Here is a 15,471-nt window from a genome sequence, read left to right as displayed (position 1 = left end):
CATTACTAGCATCGATCGATTGCCACTTAATTGTGTTGATTGATAGAGCATCACGAGTATCGATCGCCACTTAACTGTGTTGGTCAACATTCATATCAACGTCAGTTAGCTGTTTAGAATAGGGACCCGAGTAAACGATTGCCATGATATCGACCGACGAGAACAGTCGATATCGATCGACATTGCTACATCTTCCACGACCGATGACAACACGTTTACATCGATCGACATCCATTCCGGTCAAATATATCATTCTAACTTGTTAAATTGATTACTTATGATTTATTTACACCATAACTCCGACTGGATATACACTGGTCACAGCGTTATCTAAGTCTGGGGGAAGTTCTACTGATATTGTGTTTTAGTTAAAAAAAAAAAAAAACACAGATCCATGTAGACGATTGCTAAGATCATCGACCGATGTGACCATCTCGATATCGATCAACAACACTTCATCAACAACGATCGATAGTCACTTCATTGTATCGATCGATACTGAGCATGATATCGTTCTTACTTGTTAAATTTTGTACTTCTGCTTTATGATTTTCACCTTACCACCGACTGTGTTACACTGGGGACAGCGTAATTTAAGTCTAGGGGGATTACTAACGTTTATCTACCTTTATGAGTCTTATTTAAAATATTTTCAAAATTTGTTTTTATTGAGTCAAGAAGAGGGTGATGATCTAATTCGATTTATTACTTGTCATCTAAACCACTCTTTAGACCAGTAGTAGAGATACTAAAGTGGATCAAACTGTCACTATGTTTGCACTTGCTGAGAGTGTTTGAAGGAACCAAAGCTGACCTCCAACCTAATTTGACTTGATTTGCTTGTCTTGGGGCTTGGTATACAAGGGATCGGAATCCTCCTGCAAGTCTGAAAGGTAAACGCTCATATGTGTTGATGGTTCCCTTCCTTCTCTCTCTTCGGCATCTCAAAGATCAAAATTATAAAGAAAGGATTGAGATGATTTCCTGGAAGAGGCAGAGGGGTAAGAGTGTCTCCTGTGACCCCATTATTCTAAGTCTGAAGGGAATGATCACACATTGTAGAAACGATGGGTATGAGTATCTCCTATGACCCTATTATTCGCTACACTTTGTCAAAAGAAAAAAAAGAAAAAAAAGGAAAAGAGCATCATGTCAATAAGATGAACTAGATGTCTAATCAACATCGAAATTCATTGGGATTGAAACTAATAAAGATATTCAGAGAAGAGAGTAGGGAGAAGAAAGGAATCAGATGAAACTACCTACTTGCTTGAGTTGAGTCCATGTGTTCCTTGATCGATACTCCCAAGGTAAAGCCTGCACTTTTATTTTATGCAAGAAATGAGGTTAGTAGAGGGGATTGTCAGACAGGATCTGTTGAGTTGTTGACTAGGTGAATTTGGTTGCTATACTAGGATATTGTATAATGTGCTTCTAAAGTTAGGATGTCTATGATTTGGTTTGCACTACTAGAAAGATGATGACTGAGTTTTTAAAATCTTTTGAGTCCCTGCAGTTTTCAAACCTCTTTCAGAGAGACTGCCTGTTGGTTTTGCTTGAGGACAAGCAAAAGGGTAAGTCTGGTGGAGTTGATAGACCATATATTTTACCCATTCTTAATCATGATCTATAAGTGTTTTAAAGTTTTTTAAGATACAATTATTATGTTTTGGAGTCTATTTAGAGTATTTACAGGTTCAGGGACGTTTAGGAGAAATATGGTGATTTTGGAGTCTTTTGGAGCCTTTGGAGGTGCAGAGTTGCACATACGCGTCAGATATTTAGCTATGGATAGAGACCTTCCGACACTTAGATTGAGCCCATATTTTCCCACAAGATAGAGCTTTGAGTTAGCTATCCAATGCCACCGGTCTCAGGTCAATCAGCCTCCTGTAGCAGAGATTATGCCTGTTTTATTGAAGAGTGGTCAGTCTGCCTCGCGAGAGAAAGCTATCGAGAAGAGGAAGCCACGTCGATCGATGCAGCACTCTGCACGTCGATCGATGGAGATCCCAGATCGTGGGCCTTGTATAATTTATGACTGCGTGAAGCCCAGAAGTAACCACAAATTACCAGAATGCCCTTGGACGACCAGAAACCCTATTTATGTTATTTCTAAGCCATTGTTGACGGCTACGCTTTTTACACACTTTCTTGGATTCATAGTTTTGTTAGGAGAGAAGGGAGGAACTCCTATCAGAGTCCTCCTGGAACTCCTTTGGTTTTATTTTATCTATTTCATTTCAGTTTTTTCTATCTATTCATCTATGATTTATGTTTTCATGTCTGAGTAGATCCACCTGTTAGATCTAGGGTTCAGATAGGTTTGTTGGATTAGCCCCAAACTATAGATCTGCCTTGTTATGATATTCATGATAGATCTATACTTATTTCATGTTCTAGAGTAATTAACTAGAATATTGATCATAGGATTGCATACACAAGCATCCTTGTTATCCCATTCTGACATCTATCTATCATATTAGGATTGCTAGAGAGGGCTAACCGCCAATTTAGCATCCTACTAGGGCAAATCATCTCGCGCATAGGCCTGGCTAGAACCCGTCGATCGATGTCCTCAACTGACTATCGGTCTACGTAAGTAAATGTGTATCGGTCGATGTCCCAATAGGACCATCGGTCGACACTCTTTCGTGATCAAGATACTAACCGTTGAGACACGAAATCTAGCGAGTTAACCAGTGAAACATGCGACAGCTGATCACTGAGTTAAGCGGTTGAGCTCTAACATATCATGCATGCAACAAATAGGTACCTATACGAATTATAATCTCCAACACCTGAATAGAAACCCTAGATCTAGAAACCATCCTTCCATCGAACAACCCTTGCCAAGTTGAACAATTGACTTGTTCAACTTGTTTACTGCTTTGTTTATTTAATAGCTATTTTTCTGCTTTATAATCTATTAGCCTAGTTTATTATAAATTGTTTAGATCTAATCGGTTCCCTAACTCTCTGTGGATTCGATTCCTAAGTACTATAACTCGACCTCTTTTGATGAGAGTAACACTCTTTAGGGCAATTTGAGTGATATCATATACCATGACTGAAAATTGGTGAAATCCATGGTATATCAACTCCCCCAGACTTATCATTTTGCTTGTCCTCAAGGAAAACAAACGGACAGTCTCTCTGAAAGAGGTTTGAAAACAGCAGGGACTCACAGATTTAAAACACAGAAGTCATATCGCATTCCACATCTAAAAAGTCCTAATCACAAAACACATTATACCATATCCTAGCTTAGCAACCAAATTCCTCTAGCTAACAACTTAGCAAATCTTATCTGACATTCCCCTCGACCAACCTCATTTCTTAGGATAAATAAAAGTGCAGGCTTTACCTTGGGATTAACGATCATAGGATGCAAGGATTGTCAAACAAGTATCTGGATCTGCAGGTAAAAGTTAGTTCATATCTTCTCTCTACTAATTTCTCTCTTCGGTCAAAGTCTGCTCATATTGCATGATCATTGACCAAGATTGGACAGGCTTCCATGAATCAAGTCATGTTCACTTCTTTTTGACCTATATCCAAGAATTCATATGAATCGAGCCTTGACGATTGCCGCCTCCAAGTCCCGGTCGAATTCTTTTTGTTGGAATCCTTATGAAGCAAGCCTTAATGGTGTAGCCACCAAGTTCGGTTCGGATTCCTCCTAAGTACTTACCTATTATATATATATATTTATGTTTTTTTCATATATCTCTACTTATAAATCAAGGGTCGAAATAGAGAGAGAAAAGGTGATAAATCTACACAAGGCTTTACCTTCCAGACTTGTTTGACGAATCCGATCCCATGTATACCAAGCCCCATGTCAGGTTAGTGTTGGAGGTTAGCTTTGGTTCTTTCAAACAAGCTAGGCAAGTGTGTATAGTTGACACGTTGATCCACTTTAGCATCCTTAGTGCTATCTGCGATTAGTAAATCTAGAATGGTGCTAAAAAGTGGTTAGACATTGAAGTAAAAATCATAAGGTCTTATTCCCTTTCTTGACTCAATAAAATTATTTTTAAAGATTTTGACAAAACTCAAGAAAATGGTGTTAGTACTACCTCTCCTAGATTTAAATTACACCGTCTCGGTGTAAAGTCCCCAAAGGTGGTGATAACCAAAGTTAGATGTTTGAGAAGTTAGAGCAAGGTGTCGTACCTCTCTGTCCCGCACATCGATAATACTTAAATGGGCAAACGAGCTGGATCAGGTCTAAGAGACCTTCAATCCTGGCCAACCCTTAATTACAAGTGGTACAACCACGCAAAAACAAAACGAGTATGAGACATAAGGTAGGAATGGGTCTGCGCAAGCCCGAGTATGCCGTCAATACTACCTAAAACCCCTGTATAGCCTCAGGCATATCGGGGTCCAAAGAAAAAATACTAAAGTGTGAAAGTACTTGTATTAAAATACTATGTGCTAGAATAATACAGGGGACACGAGGTATAATTTCCCTTGAGCAAGTGCAAAAGTCCGGGAGCACCAGATAATACTCTACTTCTCCAGATGTGGAAAATAGCAAAGCCTGGCACTTGGGTTTTCACCCACACCAGCACCCTCTAAGCCTGATAGTGGCTTTCTGCAGAAAGCAGCATGCAGCATGGGAACTCGATAGTGACCAGCGTCCGAGCGAAAGAATGCGAAATCCCAACAGGTACCGGTAGTGGCCTCGCCTAGGATGGCAGAATATGTTCCCTTAAAATTTAAACTGAATACGCCCGGGTTATTAAGAACTTTCGGGTCCCCATGCAGTCTCCGGGTCCCCATGCAGTCTCCGGGTCCTTAACAAATTTCTTCAGGGCCTGGAAAAGGTAAACCTCCAGGTTCTTATTAACCCCCGGGCCCGACTACGATCTCAGGATCCAAAGATAAAACCTCCGGGTCCCCAAAGATCTTCGGGCCATATACCCTCGGGGCTAAGACCTCAATTCCGAACTTACGGGAAAAAAGGAAACAGGGTTTGCAGGAAAAGAAATCCATTACGAAAAAGCATTGTTCCAAAGGAGAATCAAGAAAGGCAGTAAGGAATTGGAATGTAATAATATCGATTCATAACGGATTCATATTGATACATGCATTAGGATCCCGATTTATGGATCCCTCGGTTCAAGAAAGAAAAATAGGAGGATCGAACCACAAGAAGCCATTATTCAAAGAAAAACAGATTCGACAACAAGCAACAAACATCTAGAAAGGTGGACCGGCTGAGACTCGAGACTCCGCAGCGGACCTCGAACCTACTTGAGGGCACCCTCCAAAGTGATGATCTGATCCTTCAGAAGAAAGCAGATGCCGATGATATTCTTCTTCGGGATCCCAGCGTTCTGTTCTTCCTTCCAGCCACTCCGTATAAGCTCCCATCTGGCCGAAGCTCTCACCTGCCAAATCAATAAGTCACGCTGAGCTGCCATGTCTTGCACCCGGTTACGAAGAAGAAACAACTCAGTAAGAAGCCTCTGCGGAACGCCCATTAGCGGTGCATCTCCAATCGCGGTCCTGGAGGGGAGCGGCCTAGTCCTAGCAACTGGCGGTGTTGCCCTAGTCAAACGAGGTGGGGGAGTATAGAAAGAGCGTCTTCTTCGCGTTCCAACCTGCTGATATTTGTCATAAAGGCCAGAAACAGGGAGTCTCGCAATATTCCCTGAAAAGTAAAAAGTGTAGAGATGAGACCCTACCAAGACAAGATTCTATTAAGAAGGGACCAAGAAGCAGAAATTTACCCCAAAGACGACGATGACGCATGACCTTCTTACTCATCAGGAAATGTACTCCACGGAAACGTCGAGGGATCGCTAACATCTTTTTTGCTACTGCTTCCCCAAGAAAGGATACCGGACGAGAGACATCTAAAAACAGAACCAGTTGTCAGCATACCAACAATCAAAGAAGGAAAATGCGCCAGAAGCATGACTTACCAACAGTACGCCAAAATGTAGGATAATGGAAGGGTTCCTGGATCTTCATAAACACGTACCGACTGGTCCAATTGTCCCCAAAGGGGTAATTACCCCGGGTGCCTCTCGAAGGCTCTTCAACCAAGGGAGCGCCGTCACGAGGCTGAAGGTGGTAGAACCCATGCATGATTGTCAAAGGGGCAAAGTATTAGGAGTATAGAACTTCGTATACCCCGGTATCAAGGTCATAAAGCTCCCCGAGTACTTGGATCGACATTAAAGTCTTCCATGATAAAGGAGTGAGTTGATAAGGACAGAAACCCAAAAACGATGATACTTCAGCCACGAGCGAAGGGACGATCCCTCGGAAACCTGCTATCAGATACGCCTCAAAAATAGCTATCTCGCCTGGCCCCCCATCAGGAGCGCGCTCAAACTCCAAGGAACTCCTCATCTGCACCGAAGAGTGGATCCCGGACTTTCTCTGTATCACCTTCAGAACTCCCTCCTGAATTCCAGAACACGGGCCATCGTCGATAACGAGGGAACCACGTTGCTTCAAAGGTGCCATTGGGATCGCCTCGCTATCAGTTTCAGAAACTTCTCCGAAAGAAGCGACATGGGAGGAGAAAGGATCAGCAAACAGGCGGCAAGGCCTTATGCGGCCACCCACGAGTGAAGCAGGAAGATCAGAGTTCATCTTCTTAAATAAGGGATGAACGAAATTCTACGCATCGGGCACCCTAAATATATGCCTGATTATTTCATTTTTGGAGCCAGAGAAAAGGAAATCAGATAATTCCAAATCTTCGGAAAAATCCTTTATTAAAAAAACAGCCGGCCTGGAAAAAGGAAAGGTGCCAAGGGAAGCAATGGCTACACCTTTCTCCTCAAATCGACGGATCTTAGTCTCAAAGGCCCCAGAATCACCCCAGCAATAACTCTCTCTAGCCCGTGCGTGGTTCAAATTTCAGACCTCCAGCCTCGTCATCTCCAGAAGATAAGATAAACTACTACTAGACTCAGGTCAAACACGAAGGAACCGGTCCTCACCTGGGTTCAGAATGAGTTCCGGCTTGAGTGGAACCCAGGCTAGCAAGACCAATGGAACGGGGTCCTGCCTAAGGGGATCCTGCTGAGAATGAGCAACCCGGTTGATTTGAGTACACAAGTTATTCCCCGACTTCGATGACGAAATCGAGAAATAAGGGGGAAACTGTTGGGGAAAAATATCCCGGTATCATTTCCTCCAGCCTCCAGGCAGGACCCAGACCCTCGGGTCCCCGATAAGGGAATGCTCCAGGTCCCTGCTTGAAGGAACCCCGAGTTCGGTCCCTGGAACCGAGCTCCCTTCCAAGAAATGTAAAACTTCCGATAAGGAGAACCTTCCATATTTCCGTATATGGAAGCGTTTAACTTAATGGAACCGACTCCTAGACGACTATATAAGACCTACTAAAACCCTAAAGCAAGGGATCGACTTCTCCAAGGCTTAGAGACTAGGACTAGACGGCTAGAATTAGGGTTCTTACTCAATACCTTGTAACCTCGCTTTTTCGTGCTTGTTCTATCTAATAAAAGTCTCTTCAACCCTATCTCTTTATTATCCTCTCTAAATCCTCACGAAATACATACAAATACCCTTGGTTTACTAGCTTGTCCATCGTTCCGTAGTACTCACAAAGAGCCTACACAAAAATCCCCTAAAACTAGGTAGTCTTGCAAAGGCAATTTTATCTCTTCACCTTTTATCAAGGTGGGGTTTATCTCAACAGGGATTTCAATCCCCTGTTTAGTTTGGCTAGCCTCATTGCTCAATTGACCTATTGGTTCAGTTTGGACTACTTCCTCATTAATAAGCTCCGTAAGAGAAGACTTACCTGCTTCCGACTGGGCGGTGTCGATCGATGTCAGGAACTCCGTGTCAGTCAATTCTTCGGTCTCCACGTCGCTCGATAACATTGCATCTTTGTCGATCGATGCTCGGCCGAGTTCTATGTTCTCCATTCTTAGTGTCTGCGTAGACAGGGAAAGAAAGAAAACTTAGCATGTTTTTCGTAACAAGTCTATACTAAATTCTAAATTAAATCTAATGGTAATAAGAAAGAGTCCCCGACAATGGTGCCAAATTTGATATCACTTAAATTACCCTAAGGAGTGAATTACTCTCTCAAATAAGAAGTTCAGATGTAGTACTTAGGGATCGAATCCACAAGGACTCTAGGATTACTCAATAGATCTCAGGGATTAGAAATAAACATAGACTAAGAGGTTTATTTGTTTAAAAGCAGTAAATGATGAGTCGAACAAGGTAATTGTTCGACGGTATAAGTTGAAGTTGTTTTAAGGATGGAAAAACAGCTAGACTTAGGCAAATTCTCAGGTATGAAAAGCATGCAATTTAGTTCAGGCTAAAGGGTTTGACAGTTTTTGAACTCAAACAATGGTAAAACCATATAGGTTTTCTTTACTAGATCTCGGATCTCAACTTCCGTCTTTTGATCTCGAGAAAGAGTCGATCGATGTGACTTTATGCACATCGTTTGATACACCTTTCAAACAATTTATCGACACAACGATAGTAGCGTCGATCGACGGTTCTTCTAACAAGCTTTACGAGAGGGTTTTAAGCTGTTCTCTAACCTTCTAGACCAAATCTCGTTGTTATCTAGTCAGTTAGATCACACTGGATATTTCAGGTATTGAGGGTAACGGTTGGTTATCTCTATTAATCCTAAGATCTAAAATGAGGGTGATCAATCCTAATTTTAGCACTAAGCTCAACAAGCATGAAAGAATAATCAAAACACCTTTTTAACAGTCTTATTAGCAGCACATACTTTCAATGTTTATCAGAAACTTAAGTCTAACAATTGGGTTTACTCAGACATATTCATGAGAGACAAAGTCATGATGGTTTGACTAAAACTCAAATGAAATATTGAACACAGAAAGTAAGAGTAATAGAAATAAGGGAGTTCAAGATCTTCTCTGTTATGCAGTCTCAAATCTATCTCTCCAATCCTAAGCTCTTATAATGGTAGCCAAAATACTTCTTCTTCAAACTAGGTTGTTAGGCCAGTCTACCTCTAAAATGATACAAACCCCTAGTACATATAGCCTCACAGGCGAGGCGGCTAAGGGCTTAGGTTGCAATTAATAAACTTTATGGAAATGAAATCTTCTAATTTCGTGATTAGTCCTCAGGTGATCCAACATCGATCGATGACTCTAAACGGCTGTCGATCGATTTTAATTGGCTTCGGTCGATCGACATTGCTCTTCAAGCGTCGATTGGTGCTCTACACGTAAAAGCACTCCAAAGTGTCCCAAAAGCAACATTTCCTTCTATCAAGTAACTGAACCTGTAATTGCTTTGAAAAGACTCTAAAACATGATAAATATATCTTAATACACTTTTATACCATGACTAAAAATGGGTGAAATCCATGGTATATCATTTAGACAGAGAAATCGCGAGCTCGTTTCATTGCACTTCCTGTGGCGAAAAGTCACGGCTAGATTTTCGAATTTCTCAAGAACTGTGGTGTTTGTGTAAGCGTTGGCCATAGGCGCAATGGCGGCTGGAGTTGTCTTACCAGCGTTGTTGCGAACTGCGATTTTGTCTTTCGTATTTCCTGACATTGTTTTGATCAAGCGTTTTGCGGCTATGAGTTAGAGTAATCCATACCCCGCCCCTCCTTTTATCGCCAAACTATGGAAACCAAAACTCACACCGTCGATTTTCGTTTAAATTAGGAAACCCTAACTTTCCGAAGGTACCGGATTCTCTGCGAGAGCCAATGACAAGTAACCAAATAAATGTAGCAAATATGTAAAGACAATAAAGCGAGTTTAGAAAGAGTTGATCTTATTTCGAATCCGCGTAAGAGCGTTGCGATCATTACAAAAGATTACAAAAGCTTCGGCCGAAAGAGTCGCAGCTCGAGAACAACAAACAAAAAAGATATGAAAAAGGTTTTGATTTGATTTCGGCCTGAACTTTATGAAAGGCTGCCTATGTACCCCTTTCGAGGATCAGTCGAATGTAGTTCGATTGAAGGAGTAGAACAATAGATCGAACTGCCTAGGCAAGTTCGTCTAGTAATCAGGTGCCAGTCATAGAAACAAAAAATGTCGAGAATAATGCCTAAAAGTTTCTAAATGCAGAGAGTTCTAAGTCTAAAAGAATTGTCCCCTTGCCTCTTCAACCACGACGTCCTTATATACTCTTCCTAGAGGCGGTTTTCTCTTTCCATTTCTGCCCTTGGTCAAGTTTATCGCTTCGCGGTAATATTCCTTTTTCCTTCGATCTTTGTGTTTATCTTTGGAAACTTCACATTTATCCTCTGACCTTGACATTTATCTTCTCCTGCATCACAAAAGATAAACCGTCATAACGATTGGGCTTGATTTCGTATAAAATCGTAAGTGGGCTCTTATCCCCGTTCTGGGCCATTTCGGGCCGTCTTCCGACTTAGGCGTTTTTACGATTTTATAAAAAGAGCGCTTTTGAAACGATGTCGATTTCGAAGAACATTCAAATTCCTCGTATAGCGTAGGCAATTCGAGGTGTTCAGCTTACCGTTGTCGTTTTATATGATCGATACGAATGTTATTCGAGAGAAAGAGTTCTTGCGGTTTTTAAATCGTAAAGTGCCAACGGTGACTCCGATCGAGATGAAACAAGAGCAGGTTCGTTCTAATCCTTAAAGGGGGAGCTGCGAGGATGGGAAGAAGACAGGACGATCGTTCCAGAACGGCCATCCGCCAAACTGTACTAGTCTAGCTCGGCGGATTACGAGCTGGTCGCGTGTTCGTTCAAGCTCTTCGGATGGCCGAGCTGGTCGCATGTTCGATCCAGATCGGCCATCCGCCGAACTGTACTAGTCTAGCTCGGCAGATGACAGAGCTGGTCGTGTTGTTGATGGCCAAGCTGGACAGTGTGCTCCGTTCACCCTTCAATAAAACGGGCATAACATATGCTACAAGATGCTGATTGACCTCAGACCGGTGGCATTGGAAAGCTAACTCAAAGCTCTATCTTATATCCAAAAACGGGCTCAATCAAGCCATGGGAAGGTCTTCCTCCATAGCTAAAACTATGACGCGTCTGTGCAGTTCTGCACCTCAAAAGGTCTGAACGAACGAGTTGGACTGCGTGTTTGGTTTCGTATTCCATTTCTCTCGAGTATTTTGCTCAGGAACCTTTGTTGAGAGTGTGTCAAGAAACGTTCGTACAGAAACACAATTTTTGGACGTTTATTTCGAGATAACTGATTTTGACCCCAACAGTTAAATGTTTGCTTCTTATTGTCGATAAAAAATATCAAGAACTCGTCGTATAACCTGTTAAATAAAAATTATACGAAATTTTTATTGCGAGAAATATTTTCCGAGAATTTTCGGAAATTGATTCTGTCGTGACCGATTTTGACCCCAAAAAGGTCCATAGCCTCGTTCGCTATCCTCAGCGATAATTTTGTGGAACAATTCGCCAGCAGCAGAGACCTGGAGAAAACCTCTGTTGGTCTATACGAAATCCTCCAGCATCGGGCGGAACCCCTGCGAGGCTACATAGCCTGCTTCAATCAAGAGAAGTTGGCCATTCCCGAATGCACCATCCCCACTGCAATCTATGCCTTCAAGAGAGGCTTACTCCCCTGCGGGGAAAATGGTAAGAAGATGTTGCCAGTCGCTCTAAGGCGCAGATAAAGCAAGACCCCAAGGCGGTCAGAACGGATCTAACCGAGCGAGACGAGAAACATTCTCCAAGACAAGCCAGGGATTCCGGGAACAGAAGCCAGGGCAGATACCAGAACCGGCCGAACAAGAAGGCAGAAGGGATGGCAGTGTCCACGTGGCGAGACATCTCTCACCTCTCCATATCAAGGCTGTGGAAACTGAAATTCGCACTGTCGATTTCCGTTTAAATTAGGAAAGTAGGAGAACCCTCGTTTTCCAGAGGTCCCGGATATCTCCTAATACCACACGCCAAGCAATCATAACACGAGATAACAACGATAAAGTATAAGAAATCATAAAAAGAGAACAAAGAGAAAGTTTTCTCCATGCCTAGTTGCTCTAAGTGCTAAGTTTTCTCTGAAAAAAGTTTTCTCCATGCCTCTCGCCTAGGACTCCTTATATACTCGCTCCTAGTTCGGTTTACGCTTTTCCCCTTCTGCCCTTAAACCGTCATAGCCTAAAAATGGAGATATTCTATTTTTCCCGATCTTCGTAAGCATCTTCCAAAACTTCGTATTTATCCGCGTAAACTTGACATTTATTTTTCCTTGCGAACCAAGCGTAAACCGTCCTACGGATTTTGGTTAAGAAACACATATTTATTCTTAGGACTTCTAGGATAAGGACTAGGACTGTTGTGGAGCATCCATTGGATTCCCTGCAACAAGATTCACCGACATCTCCTGCAACAAGATTTACCAAGACACCCTTATTTAACTTGTTTCTATTTCCAATTTAGTTAAGCTCTATAGACGTTATGCGTATCATCTTTTACCTGTGGAACGGCCTCTTATGTAGATGCTGATGCTACATACTCAGCTGCCTTTGTTGATGCTTCGGCTGCTTCCTTCATTTTTTTCTCCTCCTCCAACATTTTCCTACATTTGAGATTGAATCAACCGATGAGTAAGAGGAGATTGAATCAAACAAATTGTTTATTCGAAGATCAAAAGAGACCACCTCTGCCAAGTGGGTATGTAGTCATTAGCGATACAGAAATTTTCATGATGCTCTGACCAATTCCCATTTTCCTCCCTGTACCTTTCACAAAAACTCAAACGCCACATATTCAATTTCACTATAAAGTCCTTCACCATGATGGAAGAAGTGCAAACTGTTCCATATCCCTGAAAATTGAAAATACAAATTAATATTGATAGTTGTAAAATCATAACGCTAATTAGTTCTAATTCTTACCACAGTGTCGACAAAAACCGAGTTCAGCACGTCATCCTCATCAGCTCTTGTTGGATTGGTCATTATTGTCTTAGCAATCTGATAGTCATATAGATGTTGGTCTTGATACTTTGCCAGCATGTTTTCAAACTGAACCATGAGAGCTTCAGACTGCATAATTCCAAAAAAAAATTTAGAAATGATTCCTAGCACTAAACGTTTGTTCATTCCTTAGCAAGCTTCAGACTGCATTTCCAAAACTAAATCATTTCTGAGCACTCAACGTTCTGTCTTATTGGTACCTTAGCATTGGTGGGATCATTGCGACGCATACCATTTAGACTGCACTCGGACAAAATGTCTGCATCGGGAGTAACTTCATGGTACTCCGGAGAATAATCTGCAGTGTTGTTGATGTAGTAACATAGAGTTACACTGGATGTCAGCGACAATAAGATAGAAGTTCCATAGGTAGGATTCCCAAAGCTTACACCTCTCTACGAAAATGTTTGGGAGTACGGAGGCCTATACAGTATAAGATATAAAAAACAAACAATCAGTTCTTTTTTTTTGGCAACTTGTATATTAATAAAAACAGAACTGTAAGATAATACATCAGATTTTTATGAGCCAAAAACATAAGGTCCTTCGTTTCTTCTAAAGGAAAAAATAAACCTGTCCCAAAAGACTAGAACAAGAACTTCTAAAACAAAGCTCTAATCCTTACAAACACCTGTAACGTCAACCATACAACCACATTTCCAACAGATTAACATAAGCACATATTTGTACTCGGAAACTTCAACTAATGAAACTACTAAATCTGTCTCCAAAAATCTTGAGGCTTTTCCTGTACTTATTTGTTTCTATCAAAGAAACCTCTACGTCTAACATCCAAAGTTACTAGAACAAGAAAACGTACACACAGTTTTCTACATACAAACAATCGATCTAAGACAAGGAAAAAAAAACTTAACAATTTTGAAGAAAGAAAAAATATATACCGTTGTAAAGTCAAAACAAAGACATTATATCCCTGAAGTCCGCGATAGAGCATATGGATGAAACATAACAGCAATCTGACCATTTTTAGAAAAAACATAAAGAATAACCTCCCGTAACCTTGTTTCTTCCACCGTAAACCTGTTGGTTTTCATCCCAAGAAGCAGCAGACCTTACACAGCTGTGATCATCATCACTGTTATGCAAGTGCAGAAGCGCGTAATAGCGGCTCACCCCCCCCCCCCCCCCCCCCCCTCCAGCTAAATGCAGCAGTACCCATTTTTTAGAGAAAGTGAAAACCGAATGAGAAAGAAAGAAACTGGGGAGAGAGAAACGAAACTGGGGAGAAAGAAACTGAGGGTTATAAGTTGATTTTCTTATAAATTTATCATGTAATATAATATTGTGTGTTACAGGTAGTCATCATCATTCCACAACATCCATCACTTCTTATTTATTTTATTATCATACCAATGAAAATTTTATTCAAGGGATACTCAATGTCAGAAGCAGTCATATCAAAGATCTTTGAATTCAAAGAAAATACAAAAAAAAAAGATTTTTTTTTAAATACATATAAATATTATGTCATCACCTCATCATTTAGTTAACTTGGAGCGATGCTGATATGTCATCACCTCATAATTTAGTGAACTTGGAGTGATGCAAAGGAAGCAGCCAGATCCAACGCCGCTTGTAAGTGAGAAGCATTCGTTCCCTGAACCAAAAAAATAAAAAATTGTTGACAATTGTAAAAGATAAAACTAGGAGTTATGTTCCATTCATTTACATGGACGATAACATATTATACCACTAGCCAAGATAATTACCAAATCCAAATGATATAAGATGAAAGAACTGACATTATCCATCATAATTACCAAGCACATAATGTGTTTAAGAAAATGTTTTAGCATTAGCAATATGAACCAAAAAGAAGATCAGTTTAGCATTACCTTCTTAACGGTCATATTCTCATGTCTGCCGAACATTGTGTAGTAGTATGGTGTAGAGTCCTTTGTATTCAAATTGTCTACCTTTCCACACTTCAAAGCAGTGACGAGCTTGAATTCACGCAGAGACAATCTTACTGGTTTTCCCCCAAACAGAACCCAAATCTCAGTTTTATTTGAAACTTCTATTTGCCTTCTAAGCAAAAAAAACCCAAATCTCGATGACCATATGGGTTTCTCGGCCAATTCAAACAGCTTCTCGAATCCGTTCTTCTTGAAGACATCAATCTCATATGGTTTTAGTATGGCTAAAAGATCTCTTAGATGCGTCATAACAGAGTAAGTATTAACCTTCTCTCCGTTTGGTTCCAGCCCCGCTCTGAACAACCATTTTGGGAGACCAGAATCCATTTGTATATACAGAACGGTGAGATCGTGAATTTGTCAGTTTAACAAATTCCAAAGATTGTGAATTTGCGATTGATCGAAACCGTTAATGTTTAAAGACTTACAATTCACTGGAAAATGCCGAATTTCTTGACGGTGGCATAGGGTTTATCGCCATCGGGGATGAAGAGAAAAGCAACAAAACAAAAAAATGTTGCTTGGATCGTTTTCTCTTCAGTTGGGCCACGTATGGGCCTTTTCTCTTATTTAAAGAAGTTCTTATTAAAAGA

At 41.0% G+C, this 15,471-nt stretch overlaps 3 protein-coding genes across 4 annotated transcripts; all 3 read right to left on the bottom strand.

The window, feature by feature from the left end:
• Positions 1-3,805: 3,805 nt before the first annotated feature.
• LOC106395497 lies at positions 3,806-11,993 on the bottom strand. Its single transcript, XM_048758669.1, has 3 exons — positions 5,940-11,993; positions 5,745-5,870; positions 3,806-5,665 (listed from the first exon to the last, which is right to left on the bottom strand). The coding sequence occupies exons 1-3, from the start codon at positions 6,103-6,105 to the stop codon at positions 5,262-5,264; spliced, it is 696 nt and encodes a 231-aa protein (XP_048614626.1). The 5' UTR covers positions 6,106-11,993; the 3' UTR covers positions 3,806-5,261.
• A 99-nt stretch (positions 11,994-12,092) lies between these two features.
• LOC106396557 lies at positions 12,093-14,072 on the bottom strand. Of its 2 annotated transcripts, XM_013836982.3 has the most exons (7): positions 13,844-14,072; positions 13,333-13,364; positions 13,142-13,239; positions 12,861-13,010; positions 12,624-12,790; positions 12,439-12,541; positions 12,093-12,346 (listed from the first exon to the last, which is right to left on the bottom strand). In XM_013836982.3, the coding sequence occupies exons 3-6, from the start codon at positions 13,169-13,171 to the stop codon at positions 12,454-12,456; spliced, it is 435 nt and encodes a 144-aa protein (XP_013692436.1). In that variant the 5' UTR covers positions 13,172-13,239; positions 13,333-13,364; positions 13,844-14,072; the 3' UTR covers positions 12,093-12,346; positions 12,439-12,453. The 2 variants fall into 2 exon arrangements, with proteins under 2 accessions (XP_013692436.1, XP_013692435.1); XM_013836981.3 differs by having other exon boundaries at positions 13,142-13,364.
• Positions 14,073-14,270: 198 nt separating this feature from the next.
• Positions 14,271-15,461, bottom strand: LOC106396556. The gene is made up of 3 exons (XM_013836980.3): positions 15,307-15,461; positions 14,798-15,173; positions 14,271-14,559 (listed from the first exon to the last, which is right to left on the bottom strand). Exons 1-3 carry the CDS (start codon positions 15,357-15,359, stop codon positions 14,488-14,490), a joined length of 501 nt encoding a protein of 166 aa, XP_013692434.1. The 5' UTR covers positions 15,360-15,461; the 3' UTR covers positions 14,271-14,487.
• Positions 15,462-15,471: the final 10 nt, after the last annotated feature.

Source organism: Brassica napus, chromosome A2, assembly GCF_020379485.1.
Source record: "Brassica napus cultivar Da-Ae chromosome A2, Da-Ae, whole genome shotgun sequence".
Lineage (NCBI taxonomy): Eukaryota > Viridiplantae > Streptophyta > Magnoliopsida > Brassicales > Brassicaceae > Brassica > Brassica napus.
Note: the sequence above shows the minus strand (reverse complement) of the source record. Positions and strands in the feature narration are given on the sequence as shown.